The 23,265-nt window shown below is 45.7% G+C and overlaps 1 protein-coding gene across 1 annotated transcript in view; it reads left to right on the forward strand.

Moving 5' to 3' along the window:
- KBTBD12 (kelch repeat and BTB domain containing 12) overlaps window positions 1–1,631 on the forward strand; it is a 50,459-nt gene extending 48,828 nt beyond the window's left edge. Inside the window, exon 5 of the mRNA XM_049766516.1 lies at window positions 1,448–1,631. Within this exon, the coding sequence (XP_049622473.1) occupies window positions 1,448–1,629 (182 nt within the window). The 3' untranslated portion in view covers window positions 1,630–1,631. The remainder of the gene's footprint in view (window positions 1–1,447) is intronic.
- The last annotated feature ends 21,634 nt before the right edge of the window (window positions 1,632–23,265 follow it).

Below are 23,265 nucleotides of genomic sequence, written 5' to 3' on the forward strand. Positions count from 1 at the left end.
TTTTGTTTAGAGAAGTGTATGAAGAGGAATTCTGATGTTCTAGACTCAGATTACAGTGCTCGATGTAAGAATGTTTAAGAATTTTCCAAGTAAGTGTATCTGCAGAAAGCTTCTAATGTTTATGTTCAGAGAAGTCTATGGAAAAAGTTTGGGAATATTATAAGACAAGGATTGGGAAAAGCTGATTGTTTTTTTTTGTTTTGTTTTGTTGGGTTTTTTTTTTGGTTTTTTTTTTTTTTTTTGGTTTTTGGGCCACACCCGGTAACGCTCAGGGGTTACTCCTGGCTATGAGCTCAGAAGTTGCTCCTGGCTTGGGGGACCATATGGGACGCCAGGGGATCGAACCGCAGTCCGTCCAAGGCTAGCGCAGGCAAGGCAGGCACCTTACCTTTAGCGCCACCGCCCGGCCCCAAGCTGATTGTTTTGAGAATTTGTGTACACAATCTGACCTTTAGCACTTTTACAGCCAACTCATACTGTGTCTATACAAAATAACAACCACTTTTATAAGTTCTGGTCTGGAGTTCTCACCTCTGGTGGAAAAAAGTAGAACAAAACATTGATGGTTTTTCTCCGTTTTTTTGTTTTGTTTTAAACATAAAGGGGGAATTGTAAGAGAACACCCAGCTATTCACCCAAAACAAAAGTGTTCCCTTCCTCTTCCCTGTAAATCTCTCCTTTGATATGAAAAATCCCACCTGGATCTTATTCCACCCTACCCTGACAGGTTGGATGAGTATTGGTTTAATAAAGAAAAGGCAGTTCTGGCTTTTGGCACACTCAAGAGGACTAAGAGACAAAAAAGCAAAATGACTTCATATCTCTTTCCTGACTCTCTGGATTATTAATTCTTCACCACTACCCATCCACCTAGGGTTAGAAATACACATATGAGATGATCTTATAAACCAAGAGGATTTTATTTTACAGGGGACCATATGGGGTGAAATGGAACAAACCAAAGTCAGCCACATGCAAGACAAGCGCTCTATTCAATGTAGCATGGTCCTGACCCCTAGATTACAGTTTTTATAGTCATATTAATATTATTCATGCTATTCCTCTCCTCCACCCACACACACATTCATTTAACATATTTAAACATTAGTTATTTGGGAGGATATATTTAGCCTGGGCAGTTATTCTCAGACAACCAGGTGGAAGGTTCTATGTGAGGGTCTGAGAATGTGGTACTATTCAGACCTTGTAGTGCTAGCTATACTTGGGCTATCCCAGCACTCTTGAAGACCTCCAGGCTTACACTGGCAATGTTCAGGACCAAACTAGGATCATACCTGTGCAAGGCAAGTGCATTAACCCCTGTATTATGTCTCTATCCCCCATAAGGACCTCCAAGAACACAATGTTTCCTGCAAGGATGAGGGATAAGGGCCTCTAAGTTGAGTCCCCAGTGACCTTTTGTCTTTCTTACTTTGCTGTTCTTCAGATCGTCATGAAGTCATCTCCAAAGAAATCCTAGAGTTGGACCCCTGGGAGAATCAGTGGAACGTAGTGGCCGTCAATGTCCTCATGCACGACAGCTATGACGTGTGCCTGGTGGCCAGGATGAACCCCCGAGACCTCATCCCCCCACCTTCAGATCTGGTGGAGGAAGGCAGTGAGCACTGAGGTTAGTGCTTAGAGTCCTCCTGCTGCATCTACAAAGAAGGGATCCAGAGGGGAGAAAAACATGCCCCTGTGCCAGTCCCTCAGGGACATAAATTTCCTGTAGAGTGACCCAGGGGGAAAATATGGGTGATCTGGGACTATGAGGGGAAGGGCATGGAATCCCTCTGAGGACCCCAAAGAGGTGTTGTAGACAACACTCTCCCAGGCTGACTGGTGATGCTGCAGAGAATCCCAGGATGTCACAAGGGTAGTGTTGCCCAGGAGTAGAGGCTAAGGAAGAAGTCCAATGGGCTCAGCTGACAGAAGGTATTAGAGGTGCTGGGTAAAGGCCTGAGGTAGTCAGACTGCCTGGGCTCCAGGCTGAACCGCTGAAGTGGAAAAAGCAGTTTGTAGCTCAATGATGGGTTCCTGGAAGATGGCAGCATGAAGGCCTCATCTCAGCATTGGACTAGGTTTGGGGGAATTTTTGTGTGTGAGGGAGTGTCACACCTTGTGCTCAGCGCTTACTTCTGACTCTGCACTCTGTGATCACTTCTGGCAGACTGAGGGAACCATATGGGGTGGCAGAGATGGAACACAGGTAAACTGCATACAAGCCAAGAGTCTTGTATGTGCTATTGCTCTTACCCCATCAACGGGGGAATCATTGATGATATTCAAGGAAGATAACTTTTCATGCTCTGCTCTGGAGTCAGCCTAGACAGACTAACTGTTCTTATTCTCCACCAGCTGTGTGGCCTGAGAGGAGCTGGAAGCAACTGACAAACTCCCCACACCCAGGGCCCGGAGAGATAGCATAGTGGCGTTTGCCTTGCAAGCAGCTGATCCAGGACCAAAGGTGGTTGGTTCGAATCCCAGTGTCCCATATGGTCCCCCGTGCCTGCCAGGAGCTATTTCTGAGCAGACAGCCAGGAGTAACCCCTGAGCACCGCTGGGTGTGGCCCAAAAACCAAAAAAAAAAAAAATGTAACCCAGTGAGTAGGGGAATTTCTCCACGAAACCAGTCCACATCACTGACAGAAATGCAGAGTTCCATCATCGTCCCTTTAGGCATTGGTCAGTGTTCTGGGCAGGATCTCTCCGAGGTACCATTGGACAGCTCTCAGACACACAATCTTCTGCCCTCCTGACTGAAAGCAAGCAACCTGGACCACTGTCTCAGGACAGACCAGGCTCTGTAGTGGAAGATAGAGGAAGGGAATTTGGGGGGTTGTTAGCTGCCTTTATGGACCCAGCCTGTGTAATCTATCCTCAGAAGTCTAGAGTGGTAAAGACAGAGACATTCATTCCCACCACAACTGAGCCTCATCAGGAAACAGCCACTCCCAAACTTTAATTTAAGGTTCCAATGACACAATGTAAGACAGTCCACCCTTTATACCTTGTACTTTTACTTGCTTTGTTTTATTTTGGGGGTTTTTTTGGGGGGAAAAGGAGTTGGGCCACTCTCAGCTATGTTCAAGGATTACTCCTGATTCAGCCATATGCAAGGCAAGCACCTTATCCTCTGTACTATATCTTCTGCCCCTCAAATCTCTATTTCCAGAAGCCTTTTGGGGAATCATAGATTGCTCTATAACTGTGTTGCTTCATTTGCTTCTTGAAAGTTCCACTTTGGGGCCAGAGAGATAGCATGGAGGTAGAGTATTTACCTTGCATGCAGAAGGATGGTGGCTCAAATCCCGACATCCCATATGGTCCCCTGAGCCTGCCAGGAGCGATTTCTGGACATAGAGCCAGGAGTAACCCCTGAGCACTGCCGGTGTGACCCAGAAATTAAAATAAAAACATTGCACTTTGCAGGGCCCCTTTTGAAAGAGGAGTGGTTTGTTATTTCCTGAAGAGTTTCCCAGAGAGAAGATTCTAGTTTGGGCAGTTCTTGGGTGCAGAGTTATGTGGGGTAGGTAGCTGGGGAGCCCAAACCCCAGTTCTCAGCTGCCAACTTTGCAAGAAATGAGTCCATGGACACCTGTTTCTAGCACAGTAAAGGGGCACTCACTCAAGCCCTGGACATATCTTATGGTCACAATAAGGTAGCATTTCTCAGTCCAAAGTTTTTGTTTCTGAGCTTGTCTGAAATCAAAGTTAAAATCGATCAAGTTCTGGGGCCAGAGAGATAGCATGGAGATAGAGCATTTGCCTTGCATGCAGAAGGATGGTGGTTCGAATCCCAGCATCCCATATGGTCCCTCGAGCCTGCCAGGAGCGATTTATGAGGTAGAGCCAGGAGTAACCCCTGAGTGCTGCTGGGTGTGACCCAAAAACCAAAGAGAGAGAGAGAGAGAGACAGAGACAGAGACACAGACAGAGACAGAGAGACAGAGAGTTGAGTGAGCAAAAGATGAACATCCTTCAGCTCACATGGAGATCATTATCATTAACACTAGAATCAGCCTTTCTCAAAGTCTTTTTTTTTTTTTTCCTAAGTGGGGAATGGTGGGATTTATGGAGGTCAGTGCAAGTGACTTGAGAAGATAATAACTTAACAACCTCACAGACTCTGCTTTGGTGTGTTACCAAACAAGCAAAGGTTTGCTTTCACCATTAAGTCCTAGTTGCTTTCTGTCTAGTTCCCATATTCAGATTTTAAAATAAGACACTCATCCTCCTTTTTGTGAAATATTGTGCAACCACTTTGAAACGGCATTTTTTTCTGCCACTCCTGTTTTTTACTTTCACTGTCAACCTCCACTGTTGACTGGTCCTTATCTTCAGACTAGTTGCTTGGCTTTGGACAAGGAAAGTGATTCTGGAGCCAACACTGGTGCAAGGCTGCAGCTGGTAGGCACAACTTGTACAGGTGACATTCCAGAAAGCACCTTCGTTCTTGTTACTGACTTTATGATAAGCAACTGCTTTACATTTGCATGTAGAATATCAAATGTTATCAATAAATTATTCTTTAATTTTGTGCTTCATTTTACATCTTCATTTTCCATTCAAAATGTCATTTGAAGAAGGGTGTGAGACAGTTGTATAACGCCAAGTGTAAAAGGTGTTATATAACTTACCTACATGGGGAAAGAATCAAAAACTTTGCCTCTCAAGCAAAAATATTCCTTTGTGGGCCAGAGATATAGTTATAGAGGTTAAGGTTTTTGCTCTGCATCTAACTGTGACCATGAAAATAGTTCAAATCAGAGAGCCTACGGACCACCCTGTGTGAGAACTGAGCACCAAAATAAAATTCCCTTTTGCAGACTCCACAAAGCTTAATCACTGTCACTTTCTTTTTACTTTGTGAAGTTTTGGGGGAGGATGGGGCCACACCCAGCACTGGTCAGGGTTTATTCCTAACTCTGCATTCAGAGATCACTCCAGGTAGTATTCAGGGTATCCTAAATAGCAGGGGATCCCAGGATTGAATCTGGGACAGACACATGCAAGGCAAGTACCCTACCTGCCCATTCCACTCACTGTAACACTTTGTGATTCCTTTAAGCAAACATCTTTGTTGCTACATAAGGATAGCTAATTATTGCATGCTAACATATCAACATCATCCTCGTTTCTATCTTTAATCAAGTCCTGCCTTAGTTCTGGGGTCTTTTGAATGTCCACGCACAAACCCTGAAAGTCTTCTATGGTTCATCCAATGGAATTAAGGTGTTACAAATGCTGAACACCTCAAAAGGTGTGAATGATGAAATCTCAAACCCATTGGAGCATCCCCACCAGCAAGGCTTTCCTTCCTCATTGTTGTGCTCTGCTCTATTTCTCACATGTGTCCTGTTCTCTCATAGCCCCTTTCCTAATTGTTATATTTGTGCTTCAATTATTCTCTGTGTGGGTTATGCAGACCTGATCTTGAATTAGGGCCTAATAGCTTTAGCTCTGATAGGGATCTCCTACCACCAGTCAGGGAAATCCTGAGCCCTGAGAGTTGTGGGAATGGCCAGATAAAAGAGCACATGAACGCAGAGACCACAGCCATGTAGGGTATTTCCAGGGGAGCCTGTGGCACTGAGGTTATCCAGAAAAAGAGAGTAGGTCAATCATAAATAACCTCATGTACCACACCCAAATCTCACCTTGATGCTTCAGCCAACTGGTTTTGATTCTTAGTTTTATGTTTTTGCTGGTTTTGGACCACATCTGGTTCTGTGCTTAGGGATTACTCCTGACAGGCTCAGAAAAGATATTCAATGCCAGACATTGAAACAAGGCCAGCTATATGCAAGGCAAGTGCCTACCCATTGGACTATTGCTCTGGCCCTTCGTTTAGTAGATTCTTAAAATAGTTAAATGTCCATCTACCCCATGATCCTGTCATTCTACTCCTTGGTAATTATCCAAGATAAATAGCATCATGTGCCCATATAAAGACCTGGAGTCTATGCATATTAATTGAAGACAACCCAAATGCACAATTGCTGGAGAATAGATGAGCAATTTTCTTCCCAACCCCAGACAGCCACCAGGACAGTAAAACTTTGTTGCCCTGACTGGCTCAAGGATGCCAGATTATGGATGAAACCTTGCCTCTAAGGAGTGTTTCTGGAAGACCACAGAGTTCCATAGAGTAAAAAAGATGGCGGCACTGTCCTCAGACTGAAGTGAAAGGTGGCAACTAGATCTAGCTTTGTCTAGTCTCCAGATCACAAAGCCTCATAAGACTTCTGAGCCTCTCTAACAATGCCCTGTGGGATACAGCACCCCCTAACACAGGGTCTGACCTGAGAGCTGTTTCCAGCAACACTAAGACTCTTCTCACACACAAACAACCCAGGCTATGTCCAACCTCACCATGTGACCTGAAGCTTCTCAATGCCTCATTTTCCGCATGGACATCAACAAGAATGGAAACAGTAACAGTCTCCAGAAATTGCTATGAGGAGGTGATGCCTTTTGAGAGATGAAAAGACTGAAGCAGAGTTCAGCATATTCTGGAGTGATGGGGTGGGCAGTTTATTTATTTTTGTTTTGGAGCCCAAGATGGAAATTTAGCTCTGGTTTTAGATTTTGGGGTCATACTCAATAGTGCTCAAGACTAACTCCTGGCTTTGTATTCAGGGATCACTCATGGTTGAACTCAGAGGTTCCAGGGATTGAACTTGATCAACTGTATACAAGGCAGTGTCCTACTTAATCTACTATATCTGGCCCACTATATTCTGTTACTACCATTTCTTCAGCTCCCCACACAACACCAAGATCCCTGAATTCTCCCAGAGTATGTTTATTGAGTATTAACCAAACCAAGCACTGATAGTAATGTCCTTATCACCTTCATTTGGCTAAATGAAGTGAAGAATTAACAATAAATAACAACCAGGTAAATGTTCACCCAGACAAAAGAAACTGGTACAAAGCAGTAATTCAGAGGCTGATGAGAGTTGCAGTAATGAGATCTATAATGAGAGGATCTCTGAGAGTGCAAACAAAGGGAGAAGACCTTGGAATGGCAGAAAACACCCAGATGAGCCTTGATACCTCCAGAGTCTCCTGGGTTATAAGAAAGGGTCTAGATTTCCAAAGCCACTAGAATAGGCTCAGGGTTAAGCCCCGCTTCTCAAGAGCTTGTGGGCTGGCAAGTGTGGGGCATCTGAACCAGCAGAGCCACCAGGCACTCACACACCACAAAGTCAAGCATCAGATGGGCAGCCCAGGTCAGTACATGGTCACCCAGAGCTAGAGGCAGCACAGGACACAGCGTGGAACACCAGAACAGAAGGTCATGCTGCGCCAGCTGAAAACCTGCAGTTGTATGTCCCATAGGAAAGCAGGACATCTCCACCTCACCTCACCAGATCCCCAACTCTAAGCTGCCAGGCCTATATCCCACCTTCCCCCTGTGCTCTCATGTTTTGTGAGCGGAAAGAATGGCAACCTGCACAGAAATGGGTGCAAAATAGCTGCAGATCTCTCCATAGTACCGTTGGCCCTTTATTTCTTTTTCTTTTTTTTTTTTTTTTTTTTTTATGGTTTTTGGGTCACACCCGGCAGTGCTCAGGGGTTATTCCTGGCTCCAGGCTCAGAAATTGCTCCTGGCAGGCACGGGGGACCATATGGGACACTGGGATTCGAACCGATGACCTCCTGCATGAAAGGCAAACGCCTTACTTCCATGCTATCTCTCCAGTCCCCACCGTTGGTCCTTTAAAAGCTGGAGGGTGAGGGGCCGGAGAGATAGCATGGAGGTAAGGCGTTTGCCTTTCATGCAGGAGGTCATTGGTTCGAATCCCGGCGCCCCATATGGTCCCCCGTGCCTGCCAGGAGCAATTTCTGAGCCTGGAGCCAGGAATAACCCCTGAGCACTGCCGGGTGTGACCCAAAAAAAAAAAAAAAAAAAGCTGGAGGGTGAGAGAAGCTGAGCAATAGGACAGCAGGTAGGGTGCTGGTCTTTCTCTCAGTTGACCTGGGCTCAATAGTCAGAACCCCATATGGGCCTCCAAGCCCTACGAGGACTGATCTCTGAGTGTAGAGCCACAAGAAAGCATCGAGTATAGCAGAATGTGGCTCCCAAGCAAAACAAAACAAAACAAAACAAAAAGTAGTTTGGGGGAAAATAGTTCCAAGTTCAAATTTCCAGAAACTCTCAGCCAGGGGTGAAAGAAGAATAGAAATATTTCAGACATATACAAAGAGCCCATGTGCCAAGCCTGTGGTACCCTAAGAAGTGTTTCCCTGAAATCAGGGAGGACCTGGAGAAGAGAGGGCACATGAAGGAGAATTCTGCCCAGGACACAGACAAGGCCAGTGTCTTTGAGTGGGACCAAGGATAGTAGGAGAGCTAGGGAAGTCCTGTGGGTAAGGTTGAGAGTTCCAGAAAGGGGAAGAAAGGAACCAAACACTGAAACCAGAAATAAGGACAGGTTAGGGGGCTCAAAGGTAGGGCACTCATTGGCAGACATGTTGTCTTTTGTCTCACAACATGGGGAACACAGGTGTGTACACTACTTACAAAGTCAAACAGATTGTGGAGAAAGCCCTGCCACCTGTAAGAGAGAAAAAGGCTGAGGGAGGAAATAGAATAATAAATGCTATTTTGCTTAGCTGTGAGTAATCAGTACATAATCATTAGCACTGAACACCAAATTAGCCACAATTCAGATCCGACTGTGCTGAGTTCTGGGAGTGGGAAGGCGCCAGGAGTGCTGAGAGGCTAAAGAAAGCAACTATAGTCTGAGGGAACAGGAAGGCAGCCGGAAGCGTCAAAAGTTACAAACCAAGTAATTGGAGGCCCGAGAGATAGCACAGCAGTAGGGCGTTTGCCTTGCACCAGGACAGACAGTGGTTCGAATCCCGGCATCCCATATGGTCCCCGAGCCTGCCAGGAGCGAGTTCTGAGCACAGAGCCAGGATAAACCCCTGAGCACCGCTGGGGGTGGCCCCAAAACAAACAAAAACTCAAGTAATTGCAGGATACCTGGGGACAAAAGCCATAGGAGAAAGTAAGCTGATGCTGATGGTGGCCTTTGAGAAATAGGGGTGAAGCAGACAGAGCACCTGATCCCCACTTTTCATTGTAACATGCACGTATCGCCTCCATAGAAATAAACTAAACTTAGGGCCCAAGCGATAGTATAGCAATAAGGTGCTTGCCTTGCATGAAGCCAACCTGGGTTTTTGGTTTGGGAGGCCACAGTCAAGGCTCATTCTTGGATCTTCACTCCAAAATTACTTCTGGAGGGTTTCAGGAATCCATACGGTGTGCCAGGAATAGAGCCTTGGTTGAGTGTGTGCAAGGCAATCAACATCCCCCCTCTGGCCCTAAGGAGTACCTGCTTTGGCATGCAAGAGGCCCAGGTTCGATCCCCAGAACTACATAGACCATGAAGCACCATGAGGAGTGGGCCCCAAGCTCTGAGCTTGGAGTAGGTGAACCAGCAGGTATGCCTTCCTCCAAAGAAAACTAAAACAATTTCAAAGCTAAAGTCTATGGCTAAAACAGCTGTCTCACAAGGAAGAGGCTGAAAGTTGGCTCCCCTGGACCACTCACTGCTCACTTCCTGGCAGTTCTGCATAGGTGCCCCACCCCACATTGACCCCACCAGCTCTGTCACCAAGTGGGTGCCAACCCTGTAGATCACTTATCACATCACAGAAAAGGGTAAATGTAGGAGAATCACATACCAACATAAGTCCAGTTGTAATGCACGTGAAGTCCACTGTTGTGTTAAATATGAATTATTAAGCCCTAGAGGTGCATGGTGGATTGATGGTGAGGCCTTTCTTGGCCCAGCCCAGCGCCTGCAGCCCCTATGTCCTGGCAGGTCTGTAAGAATCAGGGTGACAGCGAAGAAATGATTCACAGCAGTCAGATGAAGTTTTAGGAGACATCCAGCTTTATTATAAGGCTCTAAACACCATGTGCATTATTCCTCGCCTCTAAGCTAACTAGCCTCTCTGCACCCAACCTTTTGCGTCTTCCTTCCTGCTGCTTCTGACTTTTCCTACCCCATGCAACCCCTTAGGATTGAAGAAATTACCAACCACAGACCCCTCCCAGCTATGGAAGGGTCTCCCTTTCCAAGAGAGATAGGCACACACACACACACACACACACACACACACACACACACACACACACACACGGTGGCCAATCTAAGGGATGCTAAGGCCATCTGAGGCTACTGGATTTCCAGTCAATGCAATCTGCCCTGAGCTACACAGCCACATAAGCTGGCAGGGAGAAAGCAGATGGTATCTTTCACCCTGAGCTAGAATTTTGCCAGGCTCCAGCTTGGAGAAACAGAGGTGCCAGCATTCACCATTATTTATGGCCGATTGGACCAAGGTGAACAGTGGAGAAGAGCAAGGAGCAGAGGCCAGGAAATGCAGGACTGGCCTCACAAGGAGCAGTTTGACAAGCTTCTCTGGGCTTTCAGGACCTGTAAGGACCTTCCCATTTTACATTCTGGGGTGCTAGGAGATAATTATAACAAGGCAAATGTGCTCCGCGGATTTGCCAAGGTACAGCACAGCAGCGAAGCAGATGGTCTCAAGAAATTGGTCCCAACTTGGGGGCATGGGGGAGGCTGTGTGTAGGTGGTAACACCTGCACTGCACCCCGAGGGATGAGTGAGATTGGTGGGAGGAGAGAGGCTGCAGTGTGGGGAAGAGGAAGAGGAGGCCTGTCCCAAGCAGATGGAGGGGCGCTGAGAAAGACACATGGGTAGAAAAGCGCCTGGCTCCCCTGGGAGAGGTCAGAAAGAAGGAGCTCTAAGATTGGAAAGAATGGCACTGAGCTATTCCTAGCACTGCGTGGTTTGACTGCCCAGTGAAGGACGTGTGGGCCCAAGGAGGGACACGATGGTTTTTTTTTTTTTTATTGCATTCATGACCATGGGAAGCAAGCATAGCATATCCATACACTGCAATTATGCTCCCAGGAGAAATAAAAATGCTTCCCACTTAAAGACTTGCACACAAGTGTCCAGAACAACTTCACTAAACAATTGTCCTGAACTGGACACAATGCAAATTGTTCTGAGGAGATTGTAGTCAATTGGGGTACAGCAGAAAAATAAATTATCTTCTCTTGCAACTGGGAAGCATCCCAGAGACAAAAGGTTGGGAGAAAACCAGATGCCAGAGATTCCATGTGGCATATTTCCATGTTTTCCAAAAGAGTCAAAAGTCATCTAGAGTGAGAGGACAGGGAAGTGTGGATCTGGGGTGAGACAAGATGAATCTTTGGGTTCAAAACAACAACTAAGGCACAGATGGTATCTGTGGCGCCAATGTTAAGTGGCCATACAATTATTGTGCTCTGACTCTCATGAACTTGGCAGTCCTCCACCCGACTCTCTTGCCATTACATGTTGACATGTGCTTGCCCAGAGCCTCCAGGAGACATAAAGGAAAGAGAACACATGAATAGGATTCCATGTGACCTGTGTGGTATATCACCATGTCCCCCTCCAGAGTCTCATCACCTCCCTCCAGTTTTTGGTGGCTGCAGATTTGCCATATGCAGGGCCCAGATATGGTGCCATCAGACAATATCTGTCCTTTTGTGACTGGATGGCTTTCCTGAACATGTAAGAATGGCTTTCCTCAAGCTAAGCACTATGAGTTTTGGGGGTTCAAATATGACTTACCTGTTCTCACTTGACAAAAATCAACATAGTAGTTTAGGGAATATTGCACTAGTGAAGAGGTATGTTCTGTTTATGACTGAAGCCTAACTACAATCATGTTTGTAATCATGGTGCTTAAAGATTTTATATTAAAAAAAGAAACTTGTGGTAAAAAAAAAAGTAGAAGCAGAGATAAATAAATGAGACTACATTACCTCGAAGGACATAAATATTAAATTGTATATCAAAATATAAAGAGTCCACGAGTTGGGTGAATCCTTCCCCAGCACCATGTTTCTAACTACTCAGGCAGACATGTCTGATGAAGCAGGGTAATGGTGGAGAAATAATTCACAAGCAGTCAGTTAAAGTTTCATAAAAGTCAGATCGCTTTATTTCTCAGGCTTTTCTCTGCCATGAATCTCTCTGCCATGTGCTCCTTTTTTGCTGAGCCCTCCCTATCTCCCTATACTGCTCTCTCTCTTTCTCCTCTCTCTTCTCTTTCTTCTCTATCATCTCTCTCTTTCTCTCTTATCTGTCTTTCTCTCTCTCTTTCAGTTAGATCCCCCATCATCCCATATGGTTCCCCAAGTCAGGAGCAATTTCTGAGTGCAGAGTCAGGAGTAACCCCTGAGCATCACCAGGTGTGGGCCGAACCCCCCCAAATATAGAAAACAAGTAAAAGGATGTTGGGGGAAGGGTTCGAGGGTTCGCCTTACATTAAATTTCAATTCTTAAGTGATTTAAGCTATCACAAAAAAATCAAGGTATAAGGGCTTAAGCAGTTAGGGCGTTTGCTTTGTACACACAGCTGAGTCAGGTTCGACCCCCAACATCCCACATGGTCAACGGGAGCCTGCTAGGAGTAGAGGGTGAGGTATGAGGGTAGAGCCAGGAGTAGGCCCTGAGCATCACTGTTTTGTCCCAAAACAAATAAACTAGCAACAACAAAAACCCAAGACATAAAATAAAGTGGTCATGATTATTTTGAAAATAGAAAAGGGATCGAGACAGGAGACAGCTGGCTTGAAACTCTCTCTGAAGGGGGCTACATGGGAGTTGCAGTCATTTATTTGTCCTTTTATGTGTCTCCTGATAGTCTAAACACCTGGATTTATTTTACTACCAGTGACAATCCTCAGCTTTGTGTACAGACACCTGAGGTGATTCTGTTGGGCTGGGGTAATGGCTTCTCCTCCCTCAAGGCTTTACCAGTGAACCCTAATAGGGTCTGCAGAGAGTGGGGAAAATATAAAAGTGAGAATAATGTTCCCACGACTGCCTGACTCCCTGAGCCTGACTGCACATCCTGTTAGTCCATCTCTGAACTGCCCGTGTCTTACTCACATAGTCTCAGTTCTGTTTGGTGCTCTGTGCCAAGCTGAATTTACTATGTGGATTTGGCAGAAATCAAGGCAGTCATGAGAGAAGGAGGTGGATACATACAATGGAATGGGTCTCCATAGTATGTACACATTAACTGCTTGACACCAGAAGCAAGAATCAGAGCAAAACCAGAATCTCCAGGCCTCCCCCAGCCACTATCGCATGAGAGTCCTCACTTGACTTTATTTATTTATTTATTTGGTTTTTGGGTCACACCTGGCAGCTCTCAGGAATTACTCCTGGCTCCATGCTCAGAAATCGCTCCTGGCAGGCATGGGGGACTATATGGGATGCCAGGATTTGAACCACCCTTGGTCCTGGGTCAGCCTCTTGCAAGGCAAACACCCTACTGCTGTGCTATCTCTCCAGCCCCCTCACTTGAACTTCTGACATCACAGGTGTTCTCCTTTCCCTCTTCTGGAAAGGTCTCTGAATGGTCATTGGTTTTTCATCCTTGTTATAGGTTGAGAGGACACACCCACCTGTGCTCAGAATCATGCCTGACTCTGCTCAGAGACCAATCAGGGGATCACATGCAGTGCTTAGGTCTAACACATACAAAACAAGTGCTTTATAACTCCTGTGTTCCCAATGTGGATGTGATCTTCTGTTATTCAACAACATGACAATTTAAACAGAGTTATCACTTCAAAGATAAACACAGTGACTGGTGGTTTCTGAATCTGCATGGATTCTAGACCCACTCAGCACCAAGAGAAGACAGCACTGATGTGGCTGGAATTCCAAGGTAGAGCTATGCCAATTAAGCCACATGTTCTGAGCACTGGATCCCAAACTTCATGTCAGAAGTCTGACTTCCCAAGGTCAGTTCATGCTGGGGTTCCAGGCCACATGGGGGAGACCATGTGTAGGTATGTTCCACATCCTGTCCAAGACATTTTCTGATAGCAGCATCACCGGCCAGACACAAGAGCCAAAGATATCAGAAGATTCCAGCCCTCTCTGTCAAATCAATCACCCCTAGCTAAGACTGTCATATTTACCATCCAAAAACTACAGGACTCCAGATTTAAATTTAAGACAGATGAATTGAGGAGGATGTCAAACCTAACAGTGCTTTAGGGCTTACTCCTGGCTCTGTGCTTAGGGGTCACTGCTAGTGGAGCTTGGAGGACTACATAAGGCTGCCAGAATTGAATCCAGGTGGGTTGTATGCCAGGTATGTGCCCTACCCACTATACTATCTATCCCTAAAAATCAATTCCTTCTGGTGAGCTTCATTATTATTATCATGCATCTGAAATTCAGCTTCAATGGTGTAACTTGTATTCTATCAGACACCTCTGTCCCCTACTACAGAGCTTTCCCAGCTGGGGCCTCAGACACTGGGACTAAGAATAGCAGGATCCATTTACATAATATTGAATGATGGTGTCTTAAAGAGCTGCATTTTTTTGTTTTGTTTTGTTTTTGGGTCACACCCGGCAGCTCTCAGGGGCTACTCCTGGCTATACGCTCAGAAGTCGCCCCCGGCAGGCTCAAGGGATCATATGGGAAGCCGAGATTCAAATCACTGTCCTTCTGCATGCAAGGCAAACATCGTACCACTGTGCTATCTCTCCGGCCCCAAAGAGCTGCATTTTGAGGCAATTTGTACTGCAGGAAAAAATAACCAATTCCAAGAAGTCTCCATAACAACACGCGTGATTTTGACTCCTGCATTCTCAATGCTGTATGAGGTTTACTTGGGTAATTGATAAGGTCGGGAATTCCATACGCACCCCAGTAATGACTCCAAGAGGCAGAGACCATGCAAAAGCAAGGGGTTTTATTTGTTTATAAGCATGCAAGGGCTCCCCCAGAGAATGAGAGCCTCGAACCAGATTTAACAAGCCTTTATATAGCTTACAGTAGGGCGGTCCATTTCAGGAAGTATGTGACACTTGACATTTGCTCAGTTACATTTTTGCAAGATTTAGATCACCACAAGTCATCAGGTTTGCCACAGTTAAAATGTCAAGGGCAAGTTCTTGGGATTTAGGAAGGGATGGAGTCCTGTGAAGCTCAAAAGTTAAAATGCATCTTTTGGTCAAGGGCGAGTCCTCAGGAAGCTGCAGAGAAAAAATTTTTTTGTTTCTTTTACCTTTCATAATGAATATATCACAATATAGTTTCCCTTCTACTAGTGAGAAGCATCTGACGCTTTCCAGTTTGGGACAATTGTGAAGGGCCTGAAAAATATTCTTGGGGTGTCTTTTGGTAAATGTATGTGATTGCTGCTCTTGGGCACAGCCAGAAGATGTAGACTTAGTCTGAGGCTGGAGAGATAGCATGGAGGTACTGTGTTTGCCTTGCATGTAGAAGGACAGTGGTTTGAATCCCGGCATCCCATATGGTCCCCTGAGCCTGCCAGGAGCAATTTGTGAGCATGGGGCCAGGAGTATCCCCTGAGCGCTGCCGGGTATGACCCAAAAAACAAAAAATAAATAAATAAATAAATAAATAAATAAATAAATAAGTAGACTCAGTCATAGCTGATAGGCACATTTGGCTGAATTTCAGTTGCTTCCTGCAATAGTTGTTCCTTCTGCTCTCTGACTACCACTGGCTATTTTTCTAGTTGGTTTTCTTTTGTTTGGGGAGATCCAGCAGTACTTAGAGATCACTTCTAAGAGTACTGGGGACTATATGATGTTTGCTGGAGGTCAAAATGGAGCCTCCTGTATTGCTCAGTTCATTGAACTGTCTGCATGGCGTCATCAAATGATAAGCTCTTCTGAAATGTGAGAAGACAAGACAGCTTTAAAAGATAGTCTGCAAAAGAGAAGAAGAAGAAGAAGAAGAAGAAGAAGAAGAAGAAGAAGAAGAAGAAGAAGAAGAAGAAGAAGAAGAAGAAGAAGAAGAAGAAGAAGAAGAAGAAGAAGAAGAAGAAGAAGAAGAAGAAAAGAGATAGTCGGCAGCCTGTGAAAGGTCACATGAAAACCCCATTTGTCATTGGTGGAATTATTTGAGTCAAGATCCCAAAAATGATTAAATTAAAAATATTATGCTCAGAGCCCGGAGAGATAGCATAGCGGCGTTTGCCTTGCAAGCAGCCGATCCAGGACCAAAGGTGGTTGGTTCGAATCCCGGTGTCCCATATGGTCCCCCGTGCCTGCCAGGAGCTATTTCTGAGAAGACAGCCAGGAGTAACCCCTGAGCACTGCTGGGTGTGGCCAAAAAAAAAAAAACTATTATGCTCAAACAAAAGGCAAGTGGATTTAATCTAGGGCCAAAGATATTGCACAATGGGCTGGGCCCAGGTTCCATCTCCAGAACTGCCAGGAGTGATCCCTGAATGTAAAGCCAAGAGTAAGCCCTAACCACCACCAGATGTCCTCCCCAAATCCTGCCAATTAAAAAAAATTTAATCTGAAACAACAAAAAGCAATTTGGTAAATTCAGTGTCCTGGTGAGACACAAAATCTGCTTCTCTAGCGCCAAAGCCTCAACCAATTAACTATTTAGAGCTAAATCACTTTAGGAAAAGAGATTGAAATGAACTGTCTTCTCATTAGCTGGTGTATGGCATTCCCTCTGGGCTATGGTGCAGCAAGGAGTGATCTCTGAGCACATACATAGCTAGGAGAAAGCCCTAAGTGTAGTTAGGTTGGAATCCCTCTCCTCCCCTCAAAAAAAAAAAAGGAACCACACTCTTCCTTCCTCTGGGATGGATTGTAAGGCAAGGCATGCCAGCTCTTGCATTTTGTTGCTTGTACTCATTTATAAGATTTGTATGTATTTTTGAGTTTCACAAGACTCACTAGAAATAGAAAATTTCAGAGGTTTAGCCATAGAAATCAGGTTCAAGCCAGAGAGTAGTATAATTGTAAGGATCTTGTCTTACATAAGTAAGTCCCAGTTTTATCCAGCAACACATATGCCCCCAATCATAGCATAGTGTGATCGCTGAGCACAGTGGGGTATGGCCCACCCACCCAATTCAATTTCATAATGATAACCAAAATAAAAGAAAGCAAAAGAAAAATCTAATTTACACTCTAGGAGGTTGCTGTGTACACAAAGTTCTTATTCTAAAATTATTGAGGGAGTATCATGGTGGAATATGGTCAAGTGGACTCCACCCTATCTTTAATAGCTATGCTGAGAGTGTCTGCATGAAAATCAATCAGCCCTAATTGGATCTGTGGTGACTTCCAAGAAATGGGAGACATTAGCTGCTGCTGTTGCTTAGAGAGACTTCTAAGGTCTGATCTGTGCTGGGAGGCTTTTCCCAACAATCATGGACAAATACAAGGACTTTAGAGCAAGCCCAAAGCATTTCATCACATGAGACTCAAAAACACTCAGACCCTTCCTACCTGACTCCCTGGACTCAAACTCTCTGGACTCTCCCAGGTGGCACCCCTTGGAACTGCCGATGGGTGTATAACCAAATTAAGGCCCCTGTTCTCAAATAAACATCCTTGTAGTGCAGAGATTAAAAAATAAATAATGTTAGGGGCCGGGCGGTGGCGCTAAAGGTAAGGTGCCTGCTTTGCCTGCGCTAACCTTGGACGGACCGCGGTTCGATCCCCCGGTGTCCCATATGGTCCCCCAAGCCAGGAGCAACTTCTGAGCACATAGCCAGGAGTAACCCCTGAGCGTTACTGGGTGTGGCCCAAAAACCAAAAAATAAATAAATAAATAAATAAATAAATAATGTTAAAGATCTCACGTGGCTGAATCCCCCATACCACACAAAGTCCCTCAAGTACTACAAGAAATGACTTCTAAACACAGAATAAAATGAAAAATTCTCAATTATCCTTTGGTTCCTGGAGCAGGAACGATAGCATAGCAGATAGGGCATTTGCCTGGCATGCATCCAACCTAGATTTGATTCCCAGCATCCCATATGATCCTCGAGCCTGCCGGGAGTAATTTCTGAGCACAAAGCCAGGAGTAATCCCTCAGCACTGCCTGGTGTGGCCCAAAAACCAAAAGAAAAAAATCCTTTTTGGTTCCATTTTATTTTATTTTATTTGGTTTTTGGGCCACACCTAGTGACACTCACAGGTTACTCCTGGCTCTGTGCTCAGAAATTGCTCCTGGCTTGGGGGACCATATGGGACACCGGGAGATCGAACTGCGGTCCATCCTGGGTTAGCACGTGCAAGTCAAACACCTTACACTTACTGCCCCAGCCCCTTGGTTCCATTTTAGACCACAGAATAAAGCATGTTTCCAGTCATGCCTTGTTCAAACTGTAGCTCTAGGTTAACAAATAATCCTGAGAGAGCCCCCAGTGCAGAATAATTCCATTTTTAGGACTAGAAAGATAGGATAGGGGTGAAAGTACCTCAACTCAATCTCCACTACCATATGGTCCCCTAAACACAGAACTAGAATTGAGCCAAGAACTCAGTCCAAAATTTTAAAAATCCACTTTTAAATGTAGGAACCAAACCAGGATTTAGTTCAGCAGTAGAGTACTTACCTTGCATGTAGGAGCCCTGGATTCAAACCTTGGCACTACAATATTAACAAATTAAATACTACAATAATTTCTTTAAATTAATTAAATTAAAATGCATAAACAGGCATCAGAGAAATAGTACATCAGGTGGCCCCAAAATGAAAATGCACCCCTGAAACTCAGCCCCACACCCTGCCTCAGTTTATACAGATGTATTTGCAGTAACAGCTCTGTAACCAGCGTTAAAACACTGCAGCCAAGGGGGCCAGTGATGGTACAGCAGATCACAGGGACCAGGGCCCTTGCCTTGCAAATGACTGACCCAGGTTAGAGTCTTAGCACCCCATATAGTCCCTCGAATACCACAAGGAGTGACCTCTGAGTACAATGTCAGGAATAAGCACTGAACATTGACCAGTATGTTCCCTACCACCCAAAAATACTACAGGCAAAATGTTAGTGTCACTAATCCAAATATAGCAATATGTTATTAACTGCTAAATCTCAGGGCCTTGCTGGTGCCCTCGGTTTGTGACTCTGCAGAGCAGTTCTATGCCTGTCCTCTGCCTTTCTGGAAATCACAGGCTCTCCTGATGGGGTGATACACCAGTCTCTCTGTCCCAGGAAGCCACTGTGTGATATCACAGGGTGGAGGAAGGGGGCAATGAGAGCACCTTTCCTGGCCATCCTGCACTGTGCTCAGGCAGTATCCCTATGGGAGCTCACAGTACCTACCATGGCTCAGCACCACTCAATGCAGGAGTCCAGCTTCTGCCCTGGTTTAGAAGAGGAAGGATGGGGGCCGGAGAGATAGCATGGAGGTAAGGCATTTGCCTTGCATGCAGAAGGACGGTGGTTCGAATCCCAGCATCCCATATGGTAGGAAGGAAGGAAGGAAGGAAGGAAGGAAGGAAGGAAGGAAGGAAGGAAGGAAGGAAGGAAGGAAGGAAGGAAGGAAGGAGGGAGGGAGGGAGGGAGGGAGGGAGGGAGGGAGGGAGGGAGGGAGGGAGGGAGGGAGGGAGGGAGGAAAGAAAAGAAAAGAAAAGAAAAGAAAAGAAAAGAAAAGAAAAAAGAAAAGAAAAGAAAAAAAGAAGAGGATGGCTTGGCAGTGAATAGGACATTTTCTTTGCATGTGGCCAAACCAGATTTGATCCCTGGTAACCCATGTGGTTCCTCCAAACTCATCAGGAGTAATTCCTGAGCAGAGAACCAGGAGTAAGCCTTGAGCACCACCAGACATGGACCAAAAATATATATAGAAGAGGAAGAAGGCCCTGTGCCTCAGCACCAGGCAGTGCTGATACTGTGCACAGAGAACAGATCTGATCCTGGTCTGTTGTCCTGACACAGTTCCTGAGACCTTCAGAACTCCTAGGAACCACAGCTGGGTTTATGTGAATGAGCTTGTAGTATGTGTTCCAGGCATTGGGGATGATGGTGAGGTTTGTTCAAACAAAAACACATGAAAAACCTCTGAACTGTACCCATTAGATGGGCACATTCTGTGGCATTGGAGTTACAGCTCAGAAAGATAAACAGGCTTACATACTTAACTCTCCTTATGGAAGAACAGCGGGGTTTGGTTCAGAAATTAGTGGCTCAAGAGCAGCTCTCCCTGCCCTCTTGGCATCCCCTTTGGCCTCTCCCAGCAGGACTCCAGATCTGATGTGGCACTTAAGTACAAGTATAGAGTTACAGTGATTATGTATTATTTTTTGGAGGGTCACACCCAACTGTGCTCAGGAGTCACTCCTGGCTCCATGCTCAGAAATAGCTCCTAACAGGCTCAGGGGACCATATGGGATGCTGGGATTCAAACCACTGACCTTCTGCATGCAAGGCAAACGCCTTACCTCCATACTATCTCTCCGACCCCATGAAATTCTTTTTTGTTGTTGTTTTGTTTTGGGGTCACAACCGACAGTGCTCAGGGGTTACTCCTGGCTCTATGCTCAGAAATCGCTCCTGGCAGGCTCAGGGGACCATATGGGATGCTGGGATTTGAACTACTATCCTTCTGCATGAAAGGCAAACGCCTTACCTCCATGCTATCTCTCCAGCCCCTTGAAATTCTTTCTTAATAAGGACACCTGGAAGTGCAGGGAACATGCAGTGCAAGGCATGTGCCTCGTCCACAGCTCTGAAGCTCCTTCTCTCTTCCCTTGCAAGCTTTGCTCATTTCCCTTTGTGCTCTGGTGACTCACAGCACATGGACATGCCTACAGAGATCTGAGGGCTCCCGTGTGGTGGTTCTACTGTGTTCTCACATTTACTAGTCAGAGCCATGCTCTCATATATTTAGTGCAGTTCTTAGGGCCGCTCACACTCGAGTTTGGTGTTCTCACACCCTGCTGAGGAACTGGGCTCTGAGAAGGCTGGGCTGCAAAGCCACTCAGACCACACAAGGAGCTCTGGGGACTGAACTCAGAGCCTCACACTTGCAAGGCAGGCTATTTGGCCAATGAGCCAACCCTACATACCCCAAAATCTTTTCTTTCTCAGAGAACAGGATCTTCCCAAGTGGTGATCAGGGCCCCACTAGCAATTCTCAGCCAAACTGATGGAAGATTCCAGTGTCCAGCATGAGGCCTCCATGCTATTCAGGTCTACAGTGCCAAGTAAAGTCTGACAATACTCGGGGCCACCACTAGGGAGCTTTCAGTTCACACCTAGCAATATTTTAGAGGACTATATGGTGCCAGGAATGAAATTCAAGTTATGTGCATGCTAGCATTTGTCCTAACTGCTGCATTACCTCTTGGCACCCAAGAGGTTTGTTTGTTTTGGGGTTTTGGGGGGGGTCACACCCAGCAGCACTCAGTGTTATTCCTGGCTCTATGCTCAGAAATCGCTCCTGGCAGGCTCAAGGGACCATATGGGATGTCGGGATTTGAACCACCATCCTTCTGCATGCAAGGCAAATGCCCATGCTATCTTTCCGACCCCCCAATATATTTTTTTAAAGTATTAGACACACCAGACGAACAGGAAATATAGTACAGTGGGTAGAGCACTTGCATTCCGTGTGGCCAACCTAGATTAAATCTCCAGAATCTCAGAGTTCACCAAGCATCACCAATTCCTGGGTGCAGAGCCAGGAGTAACCCCTGAGCACTGCCAGGTGTGTACCAAAAGCTATTAAAAAAGTATTAGATCTACCAGATAATACAGCAGGGAAAGCTCTTGCCTTGAAAGTAGCTGACCGAAGTTCAATCTCCCATTAGCTGAGCCCTTCCAGGAGTGTTCCCTAAGCATAGCCAACTGTGGCCCAAAACCTGACCAATCAATATTGTATCCAAGGAGAGGGCAGTGGCAGGTCACAAACTATGTGAGGTACTGGGTTCAACGGTCTACAAATTACTCGACTGGGGTTCTTGACTCTAGGAAAGTATTGCAATGTCACTAATCAGGTTTGTGTTGTATTAAATATTAATTACATAGTGCTTGCTGGTGCATGGAGTCAGCCTGGCACCTGATGCCCCTTTAGGCAAGCAGGTTTAAGGGTATCAGGATAACAGCAAAAATAATCCACAGCAGTCAGATTTCAGGAGATATGAAGCTTTATTATAAGGCCCTAACCACTATGTGTGGCCTCTAAGCTAAACAGCCTCTTTCCTGCTCCTGCATCTATCCTGTCTCTCATCTCTCCATGCTGCTTCTTCCTTGCTGAGCCTCTCCTTTCAACCCTGAGGCAACCCCTGTTACCAACCACACTCCCCTCTCATCCAGGTAAGACAGACAGGAAGTTGGGGAAGGAGTTATAGTTTGAATATAGAAAATAGATAGGAAGAGGCAGCAGACAACTGACTCTACGCATCAGAGCACAACTTCTTAAAGAACTCTGAGGAGTCAGGTTGGGGCTGTGACTCAGTGATAGAGCACCTGCCTGGCATGTGTGAGGCCTGGGTTCAATTCTTAGCACTGTCACAACAGCAAAGAAATCCAAACTGTCCTTCTGACCTTGCCAGGATCCCAGAAGAAACCTCAGCTCCCACATTTGATAAAAAAAAAAAAAATACAGGCCTGTCAAACTGCTGCCTTTCAATGCTGCTATATTTGCTTCAACTCCTGTGAAAGTGGCAGGAATGCTCCAGACTGTGTGTTTCTGTCCCTTTCTGAAGGGCTAAGGATAGCAAAGGAGACAGCTGGTGGCATTCTCAGCTCAGGGGTTCTCTGAAGGGTTTAGACAGGGTTTTAAAAATGAAATGATTTGTTCCCCCTGTGCTTCCTGGCATCCCCACTGGAGGACAACAATTCTTCACCACCAAATTCGGCATGTCACTGTAAAGTAGTAAAGTAACCCTAAAAGAGTGACTTTTACCTGTGAACTCAATAATATCAGGCACATTCACTAACAGGTATTTTATAAAATGACTGGCTCTTTCATTGTCAGTTTGAGGGCTGGATTAGCAGATGTCAAACAGAACTTTGGAGGTAGGAGAGTAAAGCCCCCTGAGAGAGAATGATACTGATTGTTACAGTCCCACCATCCTAGTATCAGGCTCTGCACGTTGCCTTCCTTTTCCTCCCTTCAAACTATCCTGTGGAGAGATAGCATAGTGGTAGGGCATTTGCCTTGCACACAGCTGACCCAGGACAAACCTGGGTTCGATTCCTGGCATCCCCTATGGTCCCCTGAGCCTGCCCAGAGCGATTTCTGAGCAGAGTCAGGACTAACCCGAGAGCCACCGGTGTGGCCCAAAAATAAACAAAACAGGGGCCACGAAGGTGGCGCTATAGGTAAGGTGTCTGCCTTGCAAGCTAGCGTAGGATGGGCTGCGGTTAGATCCCCCTGTGTCCCATATG

The sequence above is a fragment of the Suncus etruscus genome, chromosome 20, assembly GCF_024139225.1.
Source record: "Suncus etruscus isolate mSunEtr1 chromosome 20, mSunEtr1.pri.cur, whole genome shotgun sequence".
Classification (NCBI taxonomy): Eukaryota; Metazoa; Chordata; class Mammalia; order Eulipotyphla; family Soricidae; genus Suncus; species Suncus etruscus.